This window comes from Artibeus jamaicensis, unplaced genomic scaffold (assembly GCF_021234435.1).
Source record: "Artibeus jamaicensis isolate MK-2021 breed Jamaican fruit bat unplaced genomic scaffold, CSHL_Jam_final contig_415, whole genome shotgun sequence".
In the NCBI taxonomy this organism is placed as follows: domain Eukaryota; kingdom Metazoa; phylum Chordata; class Mammalia; order Chiroptera; family Phyllostomidae; genus Artibeus; species Artibeus jamaicensis.
Genome location: NW_026521823.1, coordinates 34631133 through 34656906, shown reverse-complemented (window position 1 = coordinate 34656906; position 25774 = coordinate 34631133). Strand labels below are relative to the sequence as shown.

The window sequence follows — 25774 nt, the reverse complement described above, 5'->3', positions numbered from 1 at the left end:
ATAACTAAAATGTTCACAGGTACAATCACTATATAATCACAAGTACAATCACAAAAACTATATATAAAATTGTGGCATCTGTTCCAAAATTTTTTATTTTTTGTTTTATTCCAAAAATATAAATGATATGTCTAATGTGTATGTCTTGTTCTTTACTGTCTCCTTAATTGTTTTCTATACACCTTCTGATGCATTGGCATAATTAATATATTTACAGTTTAATGACAATATAATGTGTGTTATATGACAAAGCCATTATCCATGGATTGTATTCAGTTCTTCTTTTTTATAGATAAGAATTGCTTTCTTTCATAGTAACTCACCTGCTTATCGATGAGCTTAGTGTACAGCCAGGATTATCAAACTTGTTCTATAGGAGTCAGAATACAGTACATCATGTTTTAGGGCACGTCTGATTTTTAGCAATATTTTTTTTCTTAGCAACCACTTTAAAACGTAAAAACCATTTTTAGTTCAGGGCCACACAAAGCCATGTCACCCGTCTGACCTCACTTGCCAGCTATAGCTTACGGAGCCCTCACAGAGACTTTTTACTTCCCTTAGTAAATGTCTGTGCTTTTCGTTTATTTAAACAAATACAGGGTTGGGCAAAAGTAGATTTATAGGTGTGAGCACACAGGGGTTCATAAAGCTGTTGTAATCATCACAACCTGCATGTCTTTTCCCACACGAACACCCGTAAACCTCCTCCTGCCCGCCCTGCACTTGCACTTACGGGGCACCGGCACCGTCACAGGAACTGTGCCCAACAAAGATAATACGGGGGGTGGAGCTTGTACCTTTTTACACTTTCCTTCCTTTCTTCCTTATGCTGCGCTCGCACATGGTGTCATTCAACAACTGTGCTTACTAATTCATGCACACAGGGCCTGGAATGCTCAATTCTGTGATAGGGAGTAGGGGTGGGGTGAGGGAGTGTTGGCTGGAGGGAGGAGAGAGCCCCTCAGAGCTTGGAGGATTATAGTGACTCACTGCGACTCACTGCGACTCACACCGCAGGCATGCAAAACGCTCATCTCCATCTCTGAGGGACATGCGTGGTTTAGAAGGAGAATTTTTCAGATTTTGGAAAGTTGATACAGTGACACCTTGGGCAGGATCTGAAACAATACTTCATTAACCATTTTTGTTGCAAATGGTGTGAATTTTGACATTAAAAGGATATGTAATGACTATAAAGAACAAGCCACAGACTGGGAGAAAAATCTTTGCAAAGCATATGTTCAGCAAAGAATTTAGATAGAGAATATATGAAGAACTATCAAAATTGAACAATAAGAAAATATCCTGATTTAAAAAAATGTGCAAAAGAGTTGAACCGACACTTCACCAAAGGACACTTCACATAAAGATGGCAAACAAGCACATGAAAGAGATGCTCAGCATCACTGGTTTTTGGGAAAATGCATGGTAAGCCCACAGTGAGAGACACCACCACTTATCTGTTAGCATGGCTAACACTAGCAAGACCGGCCCTCCCCAGGGTCGGTGAGGGTGTGAAGCGACAGGAGCCGTCACCACCGTTGGTGGGAGTGCGGAGCACAGTGCACCTGCAGTGGAGCAGTCGGGCAGGACCTTAGAAGTTCGAGTGCACTCTTAATCCAGATGATCCAGGCATTTCACTCATAGATACTTACACCAAATAAAAAGAAAAAGATGTTTATACAAAGACTTGGGCATTAATGTTCATAGCAGCTCTATTTGTAATTACCGGACACTGGAAGTAACCCAGATGTTAACAAGTGAAGGAATAATCAAGATGCGGTACGTCCATGCAGTGGAATCCTACCCAGCAACAGAAAGGAAGAACTGTTGACAGCTGCAGACCACCTGCGCTTTCTCTGTGCTGACGGCCAGGAACCTTGGACACAAAAATACTCAAAATTATTCTCCCCTAGAAAAGAAAATCCTCAGAGTTCTATTAAAATTAGACAGATGCTTCTTAGATTCTTCTAATTAAATTATAGAAAATGTCAGATACTTCACACACACATATATATATATGGCTTACAGTGTGCTAAATAATTATGCTTTACTTTTCACTTGAAACCTTCAGAAAAACAGATGGTCCAGTTCCTATTTATACATAGTTTTACTTTGGTACCTTTGAAGTTGAACTACTTCCTCTGTGTTTTCTAATGGGTACAGGAGAGCTTTCAGACACTTCCCATTCTTTCGGTTCCTGGAGCTGGTGCCTTGGTGAGGTGGCTTTGCGCACTCTCCAGCCCTGGCCGTGGTCAGAGCTCAGGTCGTGGAGTGCTTCCCTGGCCTCTTCGAGGGTCTCTGTTGTGTACCTCACTTTCCTCTGATGCTGGTCCCTGTTGGTGCATCTCTGTTCCATCGAGCTTCTCTGTCCGCCGCCTCAGTCTCGGGCATCTGTGTTGTACCCACAGCCTAGTTTTGCTCATGTCTCTTTATGTCTCCAGGTTGCCGTATTGGCAGCATGCATGACTACCCCATGGTATTAAATAACAAAACACAATTTCAGCCCTGCTTGGCAGACTGAGAGTCTCCGTCACTACCACCTCTGCCGCTTGGTGGCGAGGAAGGAGTGGCCCGGACCCCGTTCGAGCTGAGCCGCAGTGTGGGCTTCCTGGCCCTGCCCTGGTCTCGGTGCCTGTGGCCTCAGCAGCCGAAGTTGCGGGTGCCCTTGAGTAAAGTTCTGGACTAGGAGCTCTTGAAAGTTGTTAAGAAATTTGGTGTTTCTGCTACATGAGTTGGAAGACTTCCTAGTTTCTAGTGGTAATTGCTGGGTGGGGCTGTGCCTTCTCCTTTGGTTTAGCCACCTCCGCTGGGGAAGTCAAAGGCGTGTGTTAGTCCACACAGTGCTAGAATTTCCAGGGTTTTAGAAAAATGTTCAAGTGTATAAATCTGACTGAACTTAAAGTATCTACTAATTTGACATCTGATTGCTTTCCCTCTTTGATAAAATTCAATTTTATTGTAAATGTTTCTTGCAGTAGCATTTTTTAATACATAGTGAATATAGTATTTAAATATTATTTTTGAGCAAGGCTGTTGTATTTGACTTACTCAGTTTTGAAAATTAGTGAAGTGCATCGTGTGTAATATAAAATAGAAACATCAAGTGACGTGGATGGGTATTATAGACATCTCCTGTCTTGTGAGTTTAACAGTACCCTTCAAATTCGAGTATTTGAAAATGGCTGGTAGATATTAAAAAGTTATCGGACGGTGTAGAATTCCTGTGATTATGATATTTAAACAACTTAAAGTGTAAAAATGTTTTATATTTTCATTGTTGCAAATATCACAGAGATATGAAATACTTGAATTTTGGGATAATCTGGGTATACAACAGAAAAGATGAGCAATAATTTGAGATTTCTGAGTCATCAGACAATATTGAATACTGAGTTACTTTTGTACAATTTTAATTTGTACTAAGTTAAAATTGGACAGTTCTGAAAATTGTAGTCTATTATAGCACATATTAGTTGACTATAGAAATATAAAATATTGAATATGACATATACACAAGTGATATTATACTTACATTTATCGCAAAATACATTAGTTCTTTCACGTTGTGTGTCTTTTCATGAGCTGATTGTAGACATTTACGTCTCTTCTCCCTTCAGGCACGAAGGAGCGGACTCTCGGTCGGAGCTGGGCGATGTTGTCGTCATGGTGAACAGCCTCAGAAGCAAAATACTGGAAGTGCAAGTACGTGAGGCAGAGCTGCCTGCGGGCTTTGTTGTTAATATTAAAATTGATCTCGTTTTCAATTAACTTACTACTTTTTATTTTACAACCGATTTTACAATTTTTCTACCGGAAATGTCATGCTGGAACTCTGGCAATGAAAGAAAGGATTAAGTTCATGAAGGAGAAGCAAAGAGCTTGAAGATAGAAGGGAAAAAAACAATTTTTTTTTAAAAATTATGATGTGTCCACTCTATCTACTGGATCTGTAGCCAGACAATGTTACAAATTAGGGACACAGGTTGAAAAACTAACCCTAAAAAGAGAAATTGTTTCTTTCAAGAGAAAGAGGAATGAGTTTTTTGTGGTGGCAGGTTTGGTTCTTTTGGGCCAACCCACCTACTTAACACAAGTAAAAATGTTGAGTAAAATAGACTTTAAAGATCTTGAGAGCAATGAGGAGCTGACAGTAATAAAACCATGAGGGAAATAAGCAAATGCAAAACTGAAATTAAAGGAGAAATGAGAGCCTTAGTGACGTGAGTGAGCGCAGAGCTTCTCTTGTCCCAAGGAAGCCGCCATCGCCCTGAGAACATGTGTCCCTGGAGCACTGGAACGAAAGAGTTTGACTTGCCCAAACTGGAAAACCAAGTAAAGTTGTTTTCTGAAGTGTGAAGGTTTGGGAACCTTGTTTTTTGGCCTTTCTTCTTGAAGTTACGTGCCTGCCAGCACAGTGAAGGTGAAGACTGATGAAGAGGAGGACAAGTGTTTCAGGAGATGGTGGCATTCATGTGACAATTATAGAAAGCCCTGAAACTAACAGGCGGTTAGTCGTTGAGCTCCAAGAAAACTGTCTTCAAAAAGACAGTAATTCTAGACATTTAACATGAATAATAAACTGGAAAACAGTGGGGATGTGGTAAGGCAGAAATACAGCTAGCTCGTCACTAGAAAAAATGGATGCAGTAAAATTCCCCCCCAAATATTACCCTACTGGTGGAATATAAAGAAGCAGAATCCATTGGAATAAGCCACTCCCCCCCAGGAGGCACAGTGGCCACATGACTGTCACTCTACAGAAGTACAAGTTATGCTGTCACAATAAGCACTGTCTACTGATTTTCAAGATGAAGATTAAACAAAAAAGTGTAAAAGATATATTTCCTGGACTAAACGAAAATACCATCCATATGTGCAGTGATAAAGGTGCTTAGCTAATGTAAGTTGGGAGGAAGAGGGAAGAGGTGGAGATGTTGGTATACTTACAAATAGGGTATGGAAGAGGAACTGTGGAAGTTGTTAGAATAGGAAATAGAGGTTTAAATATTGCTTTAGAAGAAAGTACTTGGTAGAACTGATGATAAAGGTATCACTACCAAAACTTCCAGACAAGAAGAGGGAGAGGAAGGGTGATTGATGTAAGTGAGCTGCTCATCTGTCATTATGAAGAATGAATGATGTCTAACCTGTTCAAAATTGATAAATCAGTAAATACAAACATAAACACCTTGTTCAGCACGATGGAGCTAACCGCCAAAGGAATGAAAAGCAAGGGGTTGAACTGATCGTTGAAACCAAAGTGTAAATAGTGTACTAAGATATTCTCTGGCTTCAGGTACTGCAGCTGTCTTAGATTTGCAGGGGTCACCCTGCCCAGTAATGATTCACCTTCCAACCATGCGGCATAACAGTTAAAGCTCCAGCATTCTAAAATTTTTCTTTACCGTGCTACCTAGGTGAAAAAAAAGCCAGACAAAATTAAGGAAGATATCCTTACCGATAAAGGTGAAAAAAAAGGAATGTGGGACTCCATTAAAAGGTAATTGATTACTAATGGCTGTTTCAACGCATAACCGTGGGTCCATCAGGGTCCAGTATGTGGAAACCCTGCAGATGGTAAACATTTCAGGAACACGCAAATCCTCCCCTCTAGAAAGGATAGTATAGATACATAAGCGTTAATGGGAAATCAAGGGAGAAAGGGGCTCTATCCAGTTTGGAGGAAACTCAGAAAGGACTCTTTGGAGAAGATGTCTTCTACACAATAGACAGGTTTTCAAAAGCTGGAGTTGGAGTGCTGGTACCTGGTTACGTGAAGACTGCGTATGTTACTCGAGGAAGAGGAAGTAGCCCAGGTTAGCAGGCACAGTGAGTCCAGCAGGGAATGTGTACATTAGGGTGGGGCCTATGTCATTAGCTGACCAAAAAAGTAATCTGTGGACTCAGTCATCTGTAGAGTCCAGGAGTAGAGCTGGCTTCAGGCATTCAGGCGAGGCAGTATGGAGACTCTCTTCATCTCTTAGTTGCTATCTGTGGCCTCCCTTCACTCTCAGATGGGCTTTTACAGGAAAGGTTTGCCTTCTGCACGGGGGAGAGATCACCCCTTTCTTAACAGTGCCAGTGAGAGCTCCAAGGTGGACTCATTGGTCCAGCTGCAGCCACGTGTCCCAAACTGAACTCACCACTGACACTGACCGACCGCACTGGGGTCACGTGCCTCGTTGTAGAGTCAGTGAGAAGGCCTGTCCCACCTAAACCTCCTGGAATGAGGGTGGAGGCAGGAAGCCTTCCCCTGGCAACAGCAGCGTATTGTGACTCAAGTGGGGAGGACGTTGATCCAGCAAAAACAAAAGCTGCCATAGATCCACATTGTAGGGAATTTTGAAAGTCCGTCCGTATTAGAGATCTGAACTTAATTTGATTTTGGTGAAGAACCATTGATTACATGGTCAAGGCTAAGAGATAGAAATTTGAGGCCAAGTAGATTCAACAGCCCGAGCAGATTTTGTTGCATGATCAAAAGCACTCCCATCATTTGGGTTCTGCCCAGTTTAGGCCCCTTTTTCCATTAGCCCCCTTGGTTGGTGAGAAGGACTGTGGTGTTGTGACAGTGTGTATGCACTGGAGGAGTTGCTGCTGGAGAAGGGCCCCAGGCCACTCCGTTGGAGATGAAGAGGAGGTGTGTTTGGTGGGGCAGTGAAACAATCGGAGCGTTCAGAGTGTCAGTCCATGAGCTCCCGTTCCAGCCAGAAGAGGGCGCTAAGAACCAACGAAGACAGCCGTCCCCTGCAACACAGCCACTTGCTGTGCAGGGAGGAGGCCAAAGCAAAACAGCGCTTCCTGGTGGAGATGGCCACTCCTCCAAATGTCTTAAGTGTTGGTTCTATCACAGTGCTTTTGCTTTTTTAGTCTTAGTTTTATCTTAGTAATTTCTCCCCACACCGAATCAACTTGAGTTTTTTCTGTTTGAGAGATAACTATAAGAAAAGATCTGAAAAATGTTTCTGTTACAGCAATTTCTACTTGGCAAAATATATTGAATGGAAATTATAAATTGTTTAGTTTTCCAAATTTTACAAATTGTCATTTTAAATATCTGTGCTTATAAAAGCAAGGCTTTTAATTGTATACATTTTAAATGGGTAAAAAAAGAAATGGTGAAAAATGAATACCTTAAATAAGACATTCAGCCACTTCTGTGCGTGAGACGGGGCATGTGAAAGGCGGGTCTGTGTCCAAACACTGGTGCAGAGGACAGCTGGGCGCAGAAGCAGCCAGGGGGCGGGTGTGCCCCTCGGGGCCCACGTGGTCCTCCCAGAGGCGCCCACAGCACCAGAGGCCCCGTGGCCTGTACCGAGCGGGGACTGTCACTGGCCAGAGGAGCTCCACGTTGTAGGCCCCTTGTGTGGCGTGTTGTCCTGGGGTAGTCGTGCTGCCAGCACTCAAGGGCCTGCCCGTGACCACATAGGAAGACGCCCTCCGGGGAGTGGGTGCACACTTGTCTGTCTGTTCCTGCCCCCACGGTCGGCCTGCGCAAAATCTCAACATGTGTGTGGCCGCGGCATGCTCGTGCTCTCTCTCTCTCTCTCTCTGTTCTCAGACGACATTTGTAATGCAGAATGATTCAAAGCTGTTGCTTCATTAACCTGGCCACAATATAATTGCACTCCGTGTTTTAAATGTTTAAAAACCATAGACTTTGTTACAGCGTCACATGTTTTAGTATTAATAAGTCATCGTTTTTAGAATGTGTTTCAGTGTAAAAACTTTAATTTGAAAGATATTCCTATTTTTATTGTTTATCAGATTAGTGTGTAAGTATATAAAGTTTGCAGATGTATATTTAGAAACTGCCAATCACTACTTTTTTATTCCAAGTTTCACAAGAAGTTGGCATAAAGAAAAAGATGAAAAAGAAACAGACATTCTGAATATTTTCTCAGTGGCTTCTGGACATTTATATGAACGCTTTTTAAGGTAGGTATATTTTTTATCTAATTTTTCTAAAGTAAATACATTTACTTAGCTGAAAAAGAATTTAAGTTTAAAAGAATAAAATTACAGTGAAACAAATCTCCCACTTTTCCATAGGGAACCAATATTATATAATATAAATATTCATATCCTGCCCAAGATATGTGTAGACAAGCAAATACATTTTTAACTTTTTTTGCCCAAATAGTAAAATGTATATATTGTTCTACACCTTGCTTTTTTTAAACCTAAAATTAAGAAGGAGGTATTTTTTTTCAATGAGATTTCATGAGTTTGATTGATTTGGAAAACTGATATTATTTAAGACTACAAAATGGACATATTTTATAACAACACTGATAAAAAGTATATATTGTAAATTTCTCTTTTCCAATGAAGGAAATGCCTTGTTCTGTTTTAAGGAAAGAAGGTATGGCAGTCAGAGGTGGAAAGCATATTTGCAAAGGGCTGGTTTTTTAAACAGTCCTTTATACAGAAGGATCACAGAGGATGCCTCAGAATGTTTGCACATGTGTTTAAGGTGGAACTTCAGGTGTATCTGTACCTCCCGCAGTCCCAAGTCTAGAGTAGCGAAGCAAGTGCCCGTGTGGTGATGGGATCAGTGTAGGCAGATCACTCGGGCCGTCCAGCGTCTCACACTGCGCTGTTGATGCGGCAGAAGAGCCCGTGTTAGACTGCGGTTCAGCTCCGTGAGACTACTCCAGACAAGCTTCGTTCTTTGTCAGCTGGAGTGAGCAAACGCAAACAGTTCAGTCTGCATCCAGTACAGTAGTGTACATGTACAGATGCCCCTTGTCTTACCATGGGCTTATGCCCCAGTAACCCCGTCATAAGTGGAATATATTGTAATTTGAAACTGCATTTAATAACCTACAGGACGTCATGGCTTAGCCTAGCCGACCTTACACGTGCTCAGAACACCCACATCTGCCCACATACAGTTAGACAGAGTCCTGTCCTGCCACTGCCCAGCTCCCTGCAGAGTATAAACCACGTGTCGCTAGCCTAAGGGAAGATCGGAGTTCAAAGTCTGGAGGACAGTTTCTGCTGAACACTTGGGCACATCGTAACGTTGAAAATTCCCAAGTCGAACCATCACAGGTCAGGAACCCTCCACAAGTCTAAATCCTTGTACATCATCTACTTGATGAGCAGCCATAATATTTGAAGGTCTACTTCTTCACTACACATTGGGCCCAGCTTCTTTCTAACAACGCCTCTACATGTTTAAAAGCCTCACGGAAAGTAGGATGAACCATCACTGTTAACCTGGCCGGTCCAACGTTCTCTCACGCAGAATCATGATGCTGTCTGTCTTACGTAACACCCGGACACCCGTGAAGTTCTGGTTCCTAAAGAACTACCTCTCGCCGACATTTAAAGTAAGTGCATCAGTCTTCGTGTTAGAGAGTGGTTGATGTCTGAGTAGTAAATTCTCTAGAGTGTCATAAGTTCATGTAACTTCAGAATGGGTTGAAAAGTATGTTTGCTCAAATTACTACTGTTTTTAATTTTCTTTTTTAACCCTCATTGAGTACATGCTTATTGATTTTAGAGAGAGGGGGAAAGAGAAAGGGAGAGAAACATCAATGGGAGAGAGAATCATTTGTCATTCACCTCTCATGTACACCTGTGTTGGGGCGATTTTGCCCTCAAGTGCCCCCTGTCCACCACGGATAAAAGTAAACACTACCAAGACATGATCTGTTTGGGGAGGAGAGGTGGCCAGTTTCACAGACAAAAAAGGCCTCGGGCCCCTTCCTCCAGGGGCTTTTATTGGGTTGTAATACACAGGAATACAGGGTGGCAAGGATCAAACAGTAGATAACATTTCAAAGAAATCTGAGTGCTTAGTCTGAGTCAGTGTCTGTCAGGAAAGGAGGTTTGCAGAAACTTTGGGAGACATATTCATTTCCTCTTGGACACTTGACATATGAATGAAAGCACTCTTAGCAAAGCGGGTTTCACAGGACTTTCAGGAATTCTTTCTTATGCCAGATTTCTCCCAGAGAACAAGGGGACTCAGGCTATGTCACATAGCCAGGGGGCAAGGGTCCATTGCTTCCTCTTTGTCACCGCCCCCCCAAGTCCTTCCATGATGGCCTCCCAAGTGATCGAGTCTGGCTTAGGTTGCCCCTCACTGTGAGGAGTCCTACCCGTCATCAACATCGACCATGCTTTTGGGGAGCGACCAGAGACAAGCTTTATCTCCTGTGGCTCACATTTCGGAGGTTGCTCACTCATCCTTAGCCATGGCGGGTAATCACAATTCCTGAAACCAGGCAGACCGGTTCCCAGCACACCTGGACCAGGGAACTGACCCCACAACCTAGGCATATGCTTTGACTGGAAATCAGACCCACAACTTACTGGTTTACAGGACGGCGCTCCAACCAACTGAGTCACACCCCCAGGGCAAATTACTATTTTTAATCAATTTTTAAATCTAGCTTAAAAATTTCTATGCCATTTTTATTTAAGGAAGTATTTAAAAGGACAGCAGGAGATAGCTTATTTTTAAGTAAACTCAAAATTAGAAATATGAGTGGTTTTTCATGATGGTGAATAATTACATAAAATTTGGCAATAGAAAATATGTACAGGTTGTCAGTAAAAAGAATTAGATTCTGCCTTGGCTGGTGTGACTCAGTGGTTTCAGTGCCAGCCTGCAGACCAAAGGGTAGCTAGTTCAATTCCCAGTCAGGGCACATGCCTGGGTTACAGGCCAGGTCCCCAGTAGAGGGTGTGTGAGAGGCAACCACACATTGATGTTTCTCTCCCTTCCTTCCCCCCTTCCTTCCTCTCTCTCTAAAAATAAATAAAATCTTTTTAAAAAATAAAATAATTACATTCTTTTCACAAAGGTGGGTAGCAACAGTATCAGGAAAATGTGAACACTGCACCGTAGACCACAGTGCGGTGGTACGAGGGTAAAGCAGCTCTCTGCCATGATGGCTGGGCACTGTATCCAGGAGCGCGAGGCCCTTTGTATTAGGAGTTTTCAGATGGCCAATGTCTGTTACACTTGACTCACCCCCACAGTCCTGCTGCAAAGTGCTTCCTATTCTCACTGCAAAGTAGTCAGATTCCATGAAAGTCAGGGCCTCCTTTAGCAGCAATTCAAAGAAGTCCTTTTTTTCTAGACCCCAACCAGTGGTAAAAACAGAAATAAAATAGCCAACCGTATTTTTATTCTTTAATACTGCCAGGCACGGTGCCAGCTGCCTTCAGTGTTCAGTTGTGCTGGTAACATCCTGTCGCCAGGAAACTCTGGCTTGGCAGGGACACCGCTGGCCCACACAGTCCGGCGGTGTCAGAGAGCACCCTCTGTCCTGTAAGTCTCCAGTGGGACTCACAGGACGCAGAAAAGCAGTCACAGTCACGGGTTTCGTTTACCACGGGAAAAGGAGCCATAGCAAAGTCAGGGAAGAAGAGACGCACAGGACAAAGCCCAGACCCAGAGCTTCCAGTTGTCGTCGCCCCCTGGAGGCAGGCGGACAGAGCTCATTTGTCCCAGCAAAAAAAATGTGTGAGAATCCTATGGAGAACTGCCACTAGAAGCTCACTCAGACTTTGGTTTTCAGAGTTTTTTGGGGGGTTGGCCACGGAGTCCCACCTGATGGATACTGTGGCTGACCTCAGCCTCCAGCTCCCCTAGAGGTTGAGCTGATTTCTGGTGGCCTGAGGTCCCCACTGTAAGTCACATCTGTGGACAGATGGTTTGTCATGGACTAAGGTGCCCAGATAAATAAAGGCATTCTTATTAGGCAGAATATCCCAAGGGTAGAAGTTACCTCCCCGGAGCCAGGGGCAAAAGGACCATGCCCTTTTTTTTTTTTTTTTTTTTTAAAGAAAGATGTGTCCTTTATGGCCCAGACCCAAGATCGAACAGCTGACCTGGAACATAGCTGAGATCTGAACTCAAGCTTTCCAGCCTCCAAGCCCAGGCCCTGAACCCTTACAGAGCCGCCTCTCGGCCCCCGCCAGGCCTGCTGCCTCCTGCGAAAGATCCATAAACATAACCAAGCAGTTGTGCCAGCTTTTCCCTGAGTCTCACATGTGGCCCTACTAGGCAGGTGGGGACCTAGCGCTGCGTGAACCGAGGTAACACTATCCAGAGTCTCGTAGCGGGAATGGCGTTCACTGGAAATCCAGTGCCGTGTCCAGGTGAGTCTTATCTCACCACGTGGTCAGAAGTCATCACCGTGTCTGAATGAATATTTCCTTCCTTTGTGATGCTATTGCTTTCCCTCAAAATTTCTATCTTTTCAACTTTTCGGTGAATTACAATGTGTGCAAATGCTAAGTGTGCAGCTGTGGTGAACTTCTACAACCTGGAAACACCTGCATCCGTGTCTGGGCCGAGCAGCCAGATAGAGCAACAAGGCACTGCTGCCCCAGACCCTTTCCCTCTAACTGGAAGAAGTCCCGCTTTCCTGCCAGTCTGTGCTAAATCGTGTCTGCTTAGGGAGTAACCCTTTCCTGACCGCACTACGTAAAATTACGGTCCCTGTGATCTGCCACTATTCCTTTCTTGTTTTATTTTTTCCGTGACACTATTGTCTACAGATAAATTACTGACTTCACTTATTTTCTGTCTGTGACCTCTGAAATGGAAGTCTGTGAGGGCTGTTATTTGTATCGGCTTCGTTCACTACCATATCCCCGTGATCTAGAACAGTGCCTGGCATACAGTGCGTGTTCAGGGAATGTTTTTAAGTATATATTTGCTGAATAACAAAAGGTTTTTAAATTTGTTCTGATTTTTTAAAAAATTTTGAAACCAAAGTAATGATCCCTAGAAGCTGGTCTAGCCATAAAGTCACAGTTCAATTCAGCAGTGCTTACTGTAAGGAACGCAGTTTAAATCTACATTGCTCCTACAAAAGCAGGGAGAACATGAAACCAAGCGTGTCAACAGATACTGGCTACAGAGGAGAACCGAGGAGATGTCTGCAGATGTTAGGTTGGCTGGCCCGTCGTTCCCCTCTCCTTCATCACCCTCCCTCTCCGCTTGTGGGCTCTGAAGCCAAACTTAACTGGCCCTGTGTCTCATTAACTGCTCTGGTTTAAACAGAGCAAGGTGCTCTAAGCCTGTAAGACACTAAATCAAACAGATAATATTCACACCACAATAGCTACCTTGCATTGTTGATCATTGAATTAACTAGGCATGAATCTCAAACATGAAACTGATGTAGAGAATCTGATTCATTGATTATAACTCATTTTGTGTTGTTTGCACATCCTCCGTCTCCCTGAACAAACATGTTGGTGTTTACAGGGTTGGGTGAAAGCACGTTCACGGTTGTGGGGACCCTCTACACGGCTTGTTCTTGTGTTAGTTGTTAATTGCTCTGTTGCCTTCTGTACGAGCAACTGCGAACCCACCTTTGCCTCTCCGTGTGTGGAGCCTGTGATGCACGGTGGTCGCAGGACCCTGAGGCGCATCCTGCTATACGTAGTCGGTGTCCTCAAGTCTGTCCTTAGCTGGGAAAATACAGGAACGTTTAGCTTAGTTAAGCTTGCTAATTAATGTAATATGCCTGTTTTTGATGTCATTTAATGATACAGTTTAATGTGTGCTTGTCTCTTTCTATTTGCCAGCATTTTCACATTTCTTACTAATATGTGTAGCTTGTAGAAGCAGTATTTAGACACTTACCAATTTGTTTGTAACAATTGTACAGTGAACTCTGCCTTCTAATATGATGGTGTTTCCTCTAAAACAAAAACTGCTTTTTCTCCCCTGAAGATTTTCTTTGCTTTGCACATGTGTGTTTGTAGGAGGTCATCCCACACATGGCGCAGGAGTATGGGTTCCAGTATGAGCTGGTCCAGTACAAGTGGCCCCGCTGGCTCCGTCAGCAGACAGAGAAGCAAAGGATCATTTGGGGCTACAAAATTCTTTTCCTCGATGTCCTTTTTCCGCTGGCAGTGGACAAAATCATTTTTGTTGATGCCGACCAGGTAATAAGATTAACTTTTGTTTTTATCAGTACTTACACTTGTTTTATACTTCTTCTGTCTGAGTATAGGGACTCAATTTATGTTGCTGGTATTTTTCATCATCATTTTGTCCTGCTGCATAAACATGTGATACATGGTTGTGATACAAAAGCAAAGCATGATTTTTAAAGAACTGTCAGAATTCCAGGAAAATCAAAGGTTTTAGAAGAAGTACCATTTGTTATTTAGGACATAGCGGTTTTCTTGCTGAAGTAGAGGGGTTTTTTTTAAATTTTGCTATTAAAAATAAATACTTATGTTAATCATAATAAAAGTTAGATGATTTCCTGTGAATATAAGTGGATATTTGCATAAAATGAGCCGTTCCTGCTGGAAGAGTTAGCAGTTCCACCCAACCTTCCCCCCCCCCCACACGTTGTCTGGCGTGCAGTCAGAGCCAGCCTCATTATTCTCCCACTTACGGGGCAGGCAGGCGTCCCAGATTTGGCCCAAAACCATCATGATTCTCAGCTTTCAAAATTTGCATATTTAGACATTGCAGTGACTTTTCCCATTACTCCTTGCATACCTTTGCAGTCATTAATGCCAAAAAATGTTTTCATTAACTGCTCTGATTTAAATTTCTAAGAAAAAAACAAGTATTATGTAAATATCAACGTTATATAAATTAAATGTATGATTAGCATTTATATTTAGGACACAGTTATATTTTCAAATTCAGTATCAGGTTTTACTTATATTTGTGAACTCTATTTTTGTATTATTTTTCAAAATGCTAAAAGTGAATCATTATAATTAAAAACTAAGAAAGCAGGTAAGTGTGGGTGGTGAACTTAGCATTTCCAAACATACCGTGTAACAAAATGTATTCCTCCTGTCTGCCTGCAATATATACCAGCAGGCTAGTGACTATTAAAAAATGAAGCTTAAAAACATTATGCATTAAAGCCATTGAAGATAATCAGGAGATTTTTTCTTATGACTCAAACTAATATTTGCCAATACACAATAATAGAGATTTATCATAAAAATGATCTTTTGAGTTAATAATCCATTCCCTAAGAAACTTAGAGCTGTGCACTTGTCTAATATTTAGTTCCTTCCCAAAACACATTTTGTTTAAAATACTCAGGATGTTGATGACAATGATGTAGTAAATTATTCTTACTAACGAGGGAGACCCCTGTCATATAGACTAGGCGTATAAATGTCAGGCTTCTTTTCGTCTGTGAGGACAAGAGAAAGAAATGGAAGCACGAGACCTGGAAGACCCGTGAGGGAGGTGCAGCGCCCTGTGTTTCTGCAGTGAGGGCGGTCGGGTCCGAGAGTCCCGTGCAAGGGGCTCGTGTGGTTTCATAGTCCTCCCCAGCAGAGTCCTCACCAGCAGAGTCCTCACCAGCAGAGTCCTCCCCAGCAGGGCAACCCTTTTAATGATGCAGATTGTGAGGCACGACCTGAAAGAGCTTCGCGACTTCGACCTGGACGGAGCCCCTTACGGGTATACCCCGTTCTGTGACAGCCGCACCGACATGGATGGGTATCGTTTCTGGAAAAAGGGGTATTGGGCAGCCCATCTTTTAAGAAGGAAATACCACATCAGGTAAGAAAATGTGTCCTCCTACCTTTTAGCACAGAAATGACTTACCGAATCTCTAATACTTTGTTGTCTCAGTAATTACACAATCACGGCAGCCAGTTGCATTGTGCCGGTCCAGGCCAGTTGCTCTGATGAGATTTCACGTGTGCGATCACCTTTTGAGACACTGCTGTTGTGCCAACTGTGGACATGAAACAGAGGCACACGGCCCTTACCTGGGCTTGCATAACTGAGTCGAGCGAAACCCGAGTGGTGTGGTGCCCATGATATATGCTCCTGGCCACCACAGCAGGTTACATTTGGTCTGAGGTGACAGGATGAAGGTCCTGTCCAAATCTGCATCTGTTTTGTAGGACCGTGAGTTTTGTGAGGTCTTGGAAAGATTTGAGGTGGCTCTAAAAGGACATGGGTCCCAACAGGATTAGCAAACTTTGAACCCCTTGGAAATAGGGTTAGGTACTGGGAGCTCATTGATGGAAGGCTTCATGACCAGCCGCAAGGGTCTCTGAAGTTACTGTCGTTACGCAACACAAGCGCTGGGGGAGGTGAAACTCCATGAATAACGCAGCCTACCAAGGAACGCTCGCTCTTTGCAGTGCCCTGTACGTGGTGGACCTGCAGAGGTTCCGGAAGATCGCGGCGGGGGACAGGCTGCGGGGCCAGTACCAGGCGCTCAGTCAGGACCCAGACAGTCTTTCAAACCTGGACCAGGTGAGTGGGGCGCTCCTGGGCCGGCCGCCAGTGCGCAGGCAGGTACTGCGCCGGGTCTCCGCAGGCGAACTTCACACCTCCATGGTGTCAGCCTCTTCTCTGTATGGACTCCTCTGTCGGATGTCTAGACTTAGAATTTTTTAACTTCAGGCTCCACATTTTTAAAAGAATAGTGTTCTGTCTTTTCCACCCTAAAACCTCTCCTCCCCACTCCCTGCCCAACCTCATGTGTCCCGTCCTTTTCTTACTCGTCTCCATTGTCGTTCACACGTGTCTCTCTGAGCTTTACGGTAACTGACCCCGTCTCTGCCCCATCCGGCTACTGCCTGGCATCTGTCTTACCTAACAGGTACTGTTTTCTTCATGTCCCTACTAATTAACCAGTAAGTAATTTATGCCCCCATTAGAATGGTTAACATTAAAGAGATTGCGCCATGTGCTAATGAGGATGTGCCGTGGTTGGAAGTCACACACGTTGCTGACGAGAATGTAAAATGGGACAGCCATTGCAGCAAAGAGTTTGGTGATTTCTCATAAATTCGTATTTGCACCTACCATGTGCCCAGTCTCTCCACTTGGAGGCATTTACCCAGGAGAAATAAAAACACACATGTACACAAAGACTCGCACATGGACAGACTGTGTGTGTGATGGCTCCACAGTGTGAAGGTCCCCCTTGAGATTCGTGTTCAGGAGGCTACAGTGACAGCAGTGACTGTGGTGTGTGTGTGTGTGTGTGTGTGTGTGTGTGTGTGTGTGTGTCGTGCAAGGCATGTTCAGCTGCACGGATGATTGCAGAGGTTTGCATTGAACCAGGACTATAATTTTGCCAAGTGGGCACAGCTAAGTGAGACAAGGGTAAGGCAATCGAGAGGATTTTGAACACGTTGACTTCGGTGATTAACCATGGAAATTAGCTATGTAAGGAGGGGAGCCCAGATGTGAAGGGGTGAGGGACGTGGCAAAGTAGTGATGGGATCAGCTGGTCGGAGGTTTGAATGGTGATCAGAGGATATTGCTATCTGACTACTGGATGCAGTGAGCCAAAAATCAAGAGGTGGTCAGAGTGGGATCATGAATTTGAAATCACAGGACTCAACTAGGACATGACCATGGGAGGGAAAGAAAAAAATTACCCTTTGTGCCAGTATGAATGGACCTGGAGAACAATATGCTAAGTGAAATAAGCCAGTCAGAGAAAGACAAATATGATCTCACATATGCGGAATCTAATGAGCAAACTGAACAAGGAAAACAGAGACTCATGGATAGAGAATGGAATGACAGCTAGATGTCTCAGGTTTACATGTTTTTAGGGTTTATAATTGAAATGTCACCTTCAGCTTCTTTTGCTCCGACTCTAATCTCTGTACCTCTTTGTTTAAATCACCTTTCTTCTGCAGGATCTTCCCAATAATATGATTTACCAAGTCGCCATTAAGTCCCTGCCTCAGGATTGGCTGTGGTGTGAGACCTGGTGTGATGACGAATCCAAACAAAGAGCCAAGACCATCGACCTGGTGAGTGTCTGTGGTCGTCTTCCGCGGCGCAGATACGGAAATGGCCGGCGGAAATCTTTCACATTTCACGAGGGGAATGGTGCGCACAGGTGCCCTGCTGCTAGGTCTGTCATTCACCGTTGTGTTTAGTGAGGGTGGCAAGTATAGGGCGGTGTCAGGGGGGTCCCCACACCCACCCCCATCTTTGATGAGCCGCCGAGAAGGACCCCGGCCGAGGCCTGAGAATAGTCACACTTGTGACCATGATTTATCCCAGTGAAAGGGCACAGTGCAAAGGCAGCAAAGGGAAGGGTACGTGGGGTGAAATCAGAGGCAACCAGGTGTGGACTTCCAGGAGCCCCCCCCAGCCACTCACCCCCCAGTGAAGTCATGCAGGACAGGCTGGCCGCCTTCAGCTGGGAAAGTTCTCACAACACGCGTGAGGTGGTGTCTGGCAGGGAAGGCGTGGGAAGCCTGGTGCCCAGGATTCTTACTGGGCGCTGCTCACCTAACACCCCATCTGCCTGGCACGCCCCACACCTCCCAGCATCCAGAAGGGAGGCAGGTACTTGGCGTAACCTGTCTCGTTTGCACAAATTAGACAGAGTGAGCCATTCGTGTCGGGCTGGGGGGAACACTTCTGAGGTCCCCAAGGGCCCGCCTGTGAGCAGGCCCCTCTGAGGACGGCAGGCTCAGGCTGCCGCGGGGGGCCTTCCTGCTCAGGGTCCTGGAAGACAGGCCGGCAGCCGTGAAACGTTCGAGTTGGCCGCCGTCCTAGCAAATCGGCAGTTTAATGCTCCTGCCAAAATTTTTCCCAAATAAAGATGATCAAAATAATGTCTTCACTCAAATCATTCTGTACATGTCTATTTCCTTCCTTATTTTTGAGAAATATTTTGCGTAATTTTCCTTTTAAGAAATTTAACTGTGCTACAGTTTAACTCTCCTAGACATGGAATATTTCAAACTAGTTTACTCTCTGTCTAGAACTCACATACTATACTGTCTGTAACAGTTATAAGATATTATATTTTTTTACCATAGTGTTTTTATGTACCAACTTCAGTATAAAATATTTGTGTACAAGATCTTCACTGAAGAGTAAACTGTCTAAATATTAGAATCATACAGTTTTGAACAAAATAAGACAGAACAATAAGATAGAGGGATGTTGTTCCAGCTGTGCATAGAAATGTATAGAAAAAAGTAGCCAACGTGTTAGAACGCAATTGTGGGTGATAGAATGGAGCAGCAGGAAATGAGATTTCACTATTTAGAAAGAAGGGAATTTTTCACTGAGTTTATTAGGGTGCCATTGGTTAGCAAAACGCTATGGGTATACAAGTCAAACAAAACCTCATCTGCACCCTGCATTGTGCGCCCATCACCCCAAGTCCCCATTTACCCCTCCTTTACCTCTCTCCACTCCTTCACCCCCCTTTCTCTCTGGCAGTCACCGTGCTGTTGTCTGAGTCTGTGATATATGTATGTATGGCTTAATCTCTGCACCTTGTTCACCCAAGGGCCCCAAACACCCTCCCCTCTGACAGCTGCCAGTCTGTTCTGTATCTGTGAGTCTGTTTTAATTTCGTTTGTTAAATTATCTTGTTCATTAGATTCCACATATAAGTGAGATCATATAGTGTTTGTCTGACTGGCTTATTTTGCTTAGCATGATGTTCTCCAGGTCCATCCACGCTGTCACAGAGGCTAAGATTACCTTCTTTTTTATGTATTCCATTGTGTAACTGTCCCATAGTTGTTTTAGCCACTCATCTACTGATGGACACTTGGGCTGCTTCCCTAGCTTGGAGGTTGTAAATAACATTGCAGTGAACATAGGGGTGCTTACATTCTTTCGAATTGGAGTTTCGGGTTTAGAAGCAAGGGAGTTTTCTAAAGAGAGATCAAAAACACGACTGAACATAGCTAAGATGTTGTTTCAGGTTGTGTTGTAATGTAATGGGTTGTGACTCCCACCTGGGGTCTTCGGGAGGACCCAGGTTAACTTGAGCCTCTGTGACAAACCCCACGTGTCCGTGGGTTCACGCCCACGCAGATGCAGGTATAAGGGGGTGTCCTCTCAGTGCGTAGCCCCCTGCATCTCAGAACTCGGGGCCAGTCTCCATCCAGCCTGCGGTGTGTTCATCCCCGGGACCCGCCATCACAGGTCCATCTGCCCAGTACAACGGCCACGGGGCGCACTGGCCACTGAGCACTTACGTGTTGCTGGTCTGCATTGAGAGGCGCTACATGATACAAAATATACAGTTTTGGAAGACTCCACAATAAAGAGAATGTAAAAATATGTCATTACTAGTTATTATGTGGGTTACATGTTGGCTGACAACATTTTGGACATGTTGGGTAAAGAAAATGCAGTATTGAAGTTTACTTCACTTGTTCCTTTTACATGTTCACATGTGGCTACTAGGAAAGTTTAAGTCACATGTGCAGTTTCCTGACATTCCTGCTGGGCAGTGAGTTGCAGTGAGGGAAGGGGAACGAGGGACGTGCACCCAGACTCCTGAGGCCCGGGCACCTTGCGGGCCTTGGTCAGGTGGCCCCCGCAGGCGTAGGAAGAACTGAGAAGCCTCGGTCCTGGGCGGGCAGCTCCTCCCCAGCGACAGGTCTGCGTGGGCAGGGGCAGGCAGCCTAAATCGTGCTGGGCAGCCTAGCCACCTCTCCCACAGAGACACAGAGAACCTGCTGGTGAGCAAGCTTGGGGAGGGGGGAGCTTAAGGGAATGCAGAAACTTCCAAGGAAATGGCACTGGGGGAGGAAGAAGCGTGAACAGTGGTAGGGATGGAAAGACTGTCCATGTCTGTAAGGAGTGTTCAGTCTGGCATCGCTGACATTGGGGACCTCACGGTTCTGTGTGGAGCCCCGTGCGCTGCTGGGTGGTTAGCGGCATCCCCGGCCTCTAACCACTAGATGGCAGTAGCACCCCACCACCCCCCCGATGAGACTAGCAACAACAAAAAAGTCTCCAAACCTGGCAGAAGCTCCCCAAGGGGCATGATAGCCCCATTTAAGCAACATGGATATAGATGGTAGGGAGAAAATTGTAGCACACACATACACAAACTAAGGAAAACATGGTAGTTTTATTTTAATCATTTCTGACACAAAAACAGGGAAAATAGTTTCATTATCTTTATAGAACATATTGCCTACAAAGTTAATTTCTGCAAAGCAAATCCTATTTCCCACTACTTCAGGAATATGTTACTGTAGGAAAAAAGTTCACAACGGAATGAGCCGAAAAGACCTGGTGAGGAAAGTGTGAAGACAGCAGGCTCATGGCTCAGAATTAATAGCTTTCCCATAAGGCAATGGGGGCATCAAATTTCGGCAGCAACCACAAGGAAATGTCGCATAGAAGTGAGCTTCAGGGTGCATTTTCTGTTGATGCCGGGTGACTTCAGGAAGTTTATGCTCTCTCTTGGTCAAGGGCACCTCCATTCCTTACTTCGCTCAGGATAGCCTGGGGTCATCTCAACGCCTCTCTGTCCTCACAGCTAAGGTTCGGCCCATCAGCGGCTCTCGTCAGCTAAACGGTCACATTCATCCAGCATCAGACCCTCCTCAACCATCTTCTGTACTTTTTGCCTTTGACACTTCATTTAATTTCCCAAGAAACTCTACAGTAGGGCCAATTGCAAAGTAGTTTAAATTGATCATATGCTAGCGGAGCCTTGGAAATGATCTTGTTTTAATGCCCTCCCTTTGTACATGAAGAAACTGAGATGCGCCCCCCCCGACCCCCACACCCACAGTTACGTGACATGTTTGGGTCTTCCTCTGTTCGTCAGTGGGACTGAGAGGACGGAGGTGTATGACCATGCGAATGTCACGGCTGTGAGTTGTGACAACGGAGTTCCAGTCAGCTGATTTTTTAAATCACAATTGCTAATTAGAGCAGAGGCATGTGAAAGGGGAATGAGTGCCTTTGCTAAAGAAACTGAAGACTTTCTAAAGGCAGACAAATGGTTTTTTGTCTGTGGAAAATGTATACTAAACCAGGTTTTTAGTCCAAGGAAAAGGCAAGAAAATATTTATGAATATAGTCTGCTGTGGGCTGTGTATTTAGATCCCTCATCAAACATTTCACAGGAGTGTTTGACAAACTTCTTATGAACCACAAGCAGGTCTTTAAACAGTTTTTGTTTAAACTTCTGATTGAGGTATTTGCATTGAATATTTCTTGCTTATGTAAGCTGTGATTTGTCACTGCTCTTGATCTCGTCCCTGTTGAGCTGATGCCAGTATTTCAAGCACTTAGGACTCTTTATAAATCGTCTCTGTTTCCTCTAGTGACCCAGCGGCGTCCCCAAGTATCTCCTCTGTTTCTGGAGCATGGCCTCTTATTAACAACACTTTATTGAAACTTTCAGTGCAACAATCCCAAGACAAAAGAGCCCAAACTGAAGGCCGCAGCCAGGATCGTCCCGGAGTGGGTGGAGTATGATGCGGAGATCCGACGCCTGCTGGACCGCCTGCAAATCAGGAAGCACGAACGTGAGTCTTGGCTCTGCGTGGGGGGACGGGGGGCACGTGCTGTGGTAAACCACATCAGAGCAGGTTACAAACTTACTTCTTAGTGAAGCTTTACTTCTTAGTGAAGCTGCCCACCCAGGAGGTCAGAATTTCTACTAAGAATGTCTAAGACATTACGAATATTTTCTGCGTCTGTTGAGACGATCATTGGATTTTTACCCTGATTTTCTTAATGTGGTGTGCTGTGTTTTGCAGAGGTCGGGTCCTCCTTCCCTCCCCTGAGTAAGTCCCACGGTATCGTGGCGTGTGGTCCTTTTGGTGTAGCGCTGGATTCGGTTTGCTAATATTTTGCTGAGGATTTTTGCATCTATGTTCATCAGGGATATTGGCCTATAATTTCTTTAATTATGACATTATGGTCTGGTTTTGGTATCAGGGTAATGCTGACCTTGCAGAGTCTGTTTGAAAGTGTTCCCTTCTCTTCTGTTTTCTGGAAGTGTTTGAAAAGGATTGGAATTAATTCTTATTTAAAACGTTGAGTAGAATGCACCAGTGAAGCCATCCATTCCTGGACTTTTCTTTGTTGGAAGGTTTTTATTAGTGATTCAGTCTCCTTACTAGTTAGTGATTGGTCTGTTCTGATTTTCTGTGTCTTCCAGATTTATTGTCGGTAGGTTGTGTGTTTCAAGGAATGTGCCCATTTCTTTCGGGTTGCCCAGTTTGTTGGCGTATAGTTGTTCACAGCAGTTGCTCATGTCCTTTGAATTTCTGTGGTTGTATTGTCTTTTTTTATCCCCTCATCTTTGCTCGGTGTCCTGGGAAAATCTTACTTCATCCTCAACCCTTCTTTTCATCTTTGTCTTCGAGGGGGGCAGTCACATCTTAATTCCCAACAGACTTTCTTTTCCCTGCTGGCTGCCTTTGAGGTTCAGTTCGTTCTTGTGTTATGGCTTCACTTCACTTAAAATCTCAGGAAATTATGAATTAGAATTATTTTAAGTATCTGTTCAGTTTTTTTGGTTTACCTTTCTGTTCATTGGGTGGGTTGTTTTGTGTGGTCATCTGGGTCCTTGTTTCTTTTGCGTTCAGGCTTCCTGAGACTTGTCCGCGTTGAAGAATGAAAGGTTAGGTTGGCGTAGACGGCTGGCACATGTGCCCCCTGCCATGGCAGAAACGTGTCTGTCTCTCTCTCCAGGAAGCCTCTTCTCTGAGTCAGGGTTAACTGGAGCTCTCGGCACATCAGCAGGGGGAAGGCCTGGCAGGGCCCCCCCCCACGTGTGGGCGTGGACCAGGCCAAAGCCCCTCCCACACAGCACCCTCCCCAAACGCCACAGGAGGGTGCTTTCCTCAAGAGCCCCGCTGCCCATTCAGAAATGTCCCACGTCTGTCTGCCTCTCTCTGTCCCTCTCCCCCACCACCCAGTAGATTTTTCCATTTATTTTCAAGAATGGTTCTACATTTTCTCTTGGGACAAGCAGGTTGTCAGATCATCACTGACACGCAGAACGGGGGGGAGGGGCTGATGGGCCGGGTTTTCCAGCCCAGGCCTTCGGCTGGTGGCCTCTCCGTCAGCTCACCCGTGCAGCCCCACTCTGCGTCCGTGCGTCTAGCTGTAGATTCTGCCCTCCATTTCCAGAAATTCACTGACAGCTCCGCTCCGGTGACGGCTCCTAACCACCCCCCACTCTCACTGCGATTTCCTTCTGTGTGTCTGTATTATCTTCAAAGTGGAGTTGAGTGAAGACAGACACATCGCCTGTCATCTCGAATTGTGGCACAGGGTGCATTGTTTTGTTTTAATTAATTTCTACCTGAAAATATCACTTTAAATTCTCAGTGTTCTTACATCAATAGCATGTGACAGGTCAGTGATGTGGAAGGAGAAGAACCCACTTTTGTCCCTTGAGAGCCTTCACGGTTGTTGAACCTCACACACATTCAGGACCTTTGTCTGCGCCTGACAGACCCCTCCCCACGTCCCTTCTGCTCTTCGCTGCCGTCACACCAGTGAGAGGGTGCTCTGTGCTTGGCGAGCAGCCTATTAGCATTTTCAAGGCCCTCGTTGCCAGGCAGGTGCTGGTCCTAGAGAGAACAAAGATAAGTGAGGTGCGGTCCTTGTCCTCACGGGCTCAGGGCAGCTCACTTCCAGGAGGGGACAAGGACAAGTACGTAGGATGCAGTGCAGTCAAGGAGATGCCGGGATGTGCACGGCTCCTCTCGTGTCTCGTAAAGCAGACGGGTACCAAACCCACAACAGAAGGGGTCCTCGGTCGGCAGCTGTGCTTTTCCGTGCCCCTGACCTCAGTGACATGTGAGCTCATTTGATTGGAAAGGCTTCTCAAGAACTAAAGAAACTTTCCTCCACTACAGTTTTGACACATGATGAACTCTAGCATTGGCCTTTGTGACAGAGAAGATGGAAGAATGGTGAGGACTCTGCCACCTGCTGGGAAAGTGTGGAACTACTGCTAAGACTTTTGGAATTTCGTACAGGATCAGTGACATATCCTTCAATTTAAAAAAGTTAATTATTTAAAAATACCTGTACTTAGTGTATTGAGTAAGTTTAAGTTATACAAGAAATGACCGCTGAGTATTTAAAATTGGATTACTCCTCTTTCCTGACTGCCTCAAACACTGTGTTTGCACCAGCTGAAGCGCCGTTCAGCCAGGTGGCCCCCCAAGGCCCCGTCTGACTCATGGGGTTTGCCCGACCGTCCACATCCTTGCGTGTGCCAGCGCTGGGTGCCCGTGTGTGTTCTTGTTCGCCAAATGCATTCCAAGTTGGAGAAGCATTCTGGTTTATCTTTTGAAAAAGGAAAAGGACTCACGGTTGTCTGTGAATAATAAAAATAAATTGGGCCCATTTACACCTTAATTGTGGCTGTAAACGGAAGGCATCGTTGCACTGTACTGATTTCATCTTAACTCGACTGATGTTTTAATCTCATGCTGAATCTGTATTTTTAATGTTTCTTTTATAAAATGGTATCTGTGGGCTTATGGGGCATATATTCCTTTAAAAAAAACCAACTGGCTACTTTTATAGAAACTGAGCTGAGAAGGTGAACTGTGTCCTCCTGCTGTGTACTAATAACTGGTGAGTCGGAGTAGTCAGCGTTTAAAACCCACCCGACTGTTCCGGAGCCACAGCACTCGGGGACTGGGAGAGACTTCACTGTCATTAGGACCTGTCCCCAGGGGAAGCTGACGTAATGGGGCTGAGGGGAGAGTGAAAGCTCCTGGATGCTGCTACTGCTAAGTGAGGTGTGGGGAGCACCCAGCAGGGTGGCCCCAGCCGGCGTGCCTGCCCCTCACAAGGCCCTGTTATGTGGTGCCTTGGGGCCATGGAGAACTGTCTGCCCCCGCACAGTGACGGGCTAGTCCGTCTTGGACAGCTCCGCAGTCAGGTCCCCGTGAGCCAGCAGCTGGCAGTCTCTACTCTTGCTCCCTGGAGCTCATCCAGCCATGCCCACTCCCCCGTGTGACCACACAGACCAGAGTCCTTGCCACAAGGACCCTGTTCCCAGCAGCT

The 25774-nt window shown here is 45.0% G+C and overlaps 1 protein-coding gene across 1 annotated transcript in view; it reads left to right on the top strand.

Moving 5' to 3' along the window:
• Positions 1 to 25141, top strand: part of UGGT2 (UDP-glucose glycoprotein glucosyltransferase 2) — a 117208-nt gene extending 92067 nt beyond the window's left edge. The window contains exons 30-39 of the mRNA XM_037132502.2: positions 3624 to 3708; positions 5424 to 5506; positions 7846 to 7944; positions 9260 to 9344; positions 13750 to 13932; positions 15372 to 15532; positions 16126 to 16240; positions 17644 to 17760; positions 22137 to 22260; positions 24610 to 25141. Of these exons, the coding sequence (XP_036988397.2) occupies positions 3624 to 3708; positions 5424 to 5506; positions 7846 to 7944; positions 9260 to 9344; positions 13750 to 13932; positions 15372 to 15532; positions 16126 to 16240; positions 17644 to 17760; positions 22137 to 22260; positions 24610 to 24632 (1075 nt within the window). The 3' untranslated portion in view covers positions 24633 to 25141. The remainder of the gene's footprint in view (positions 1 to 3623; positions 3709 to 5423; positions 5507 to 7845; positions 7945 to 9259; positions 9345 to 13749; positions 13933 to 15371; positions 15533 to 16125; positions 16241 to 17643; positions 17761 to 22136; positions 22261 to 24609) is intronic.
• The last annotated feature ends 633 nt before the right edge of the window (positions 25142 to 25774 follow it).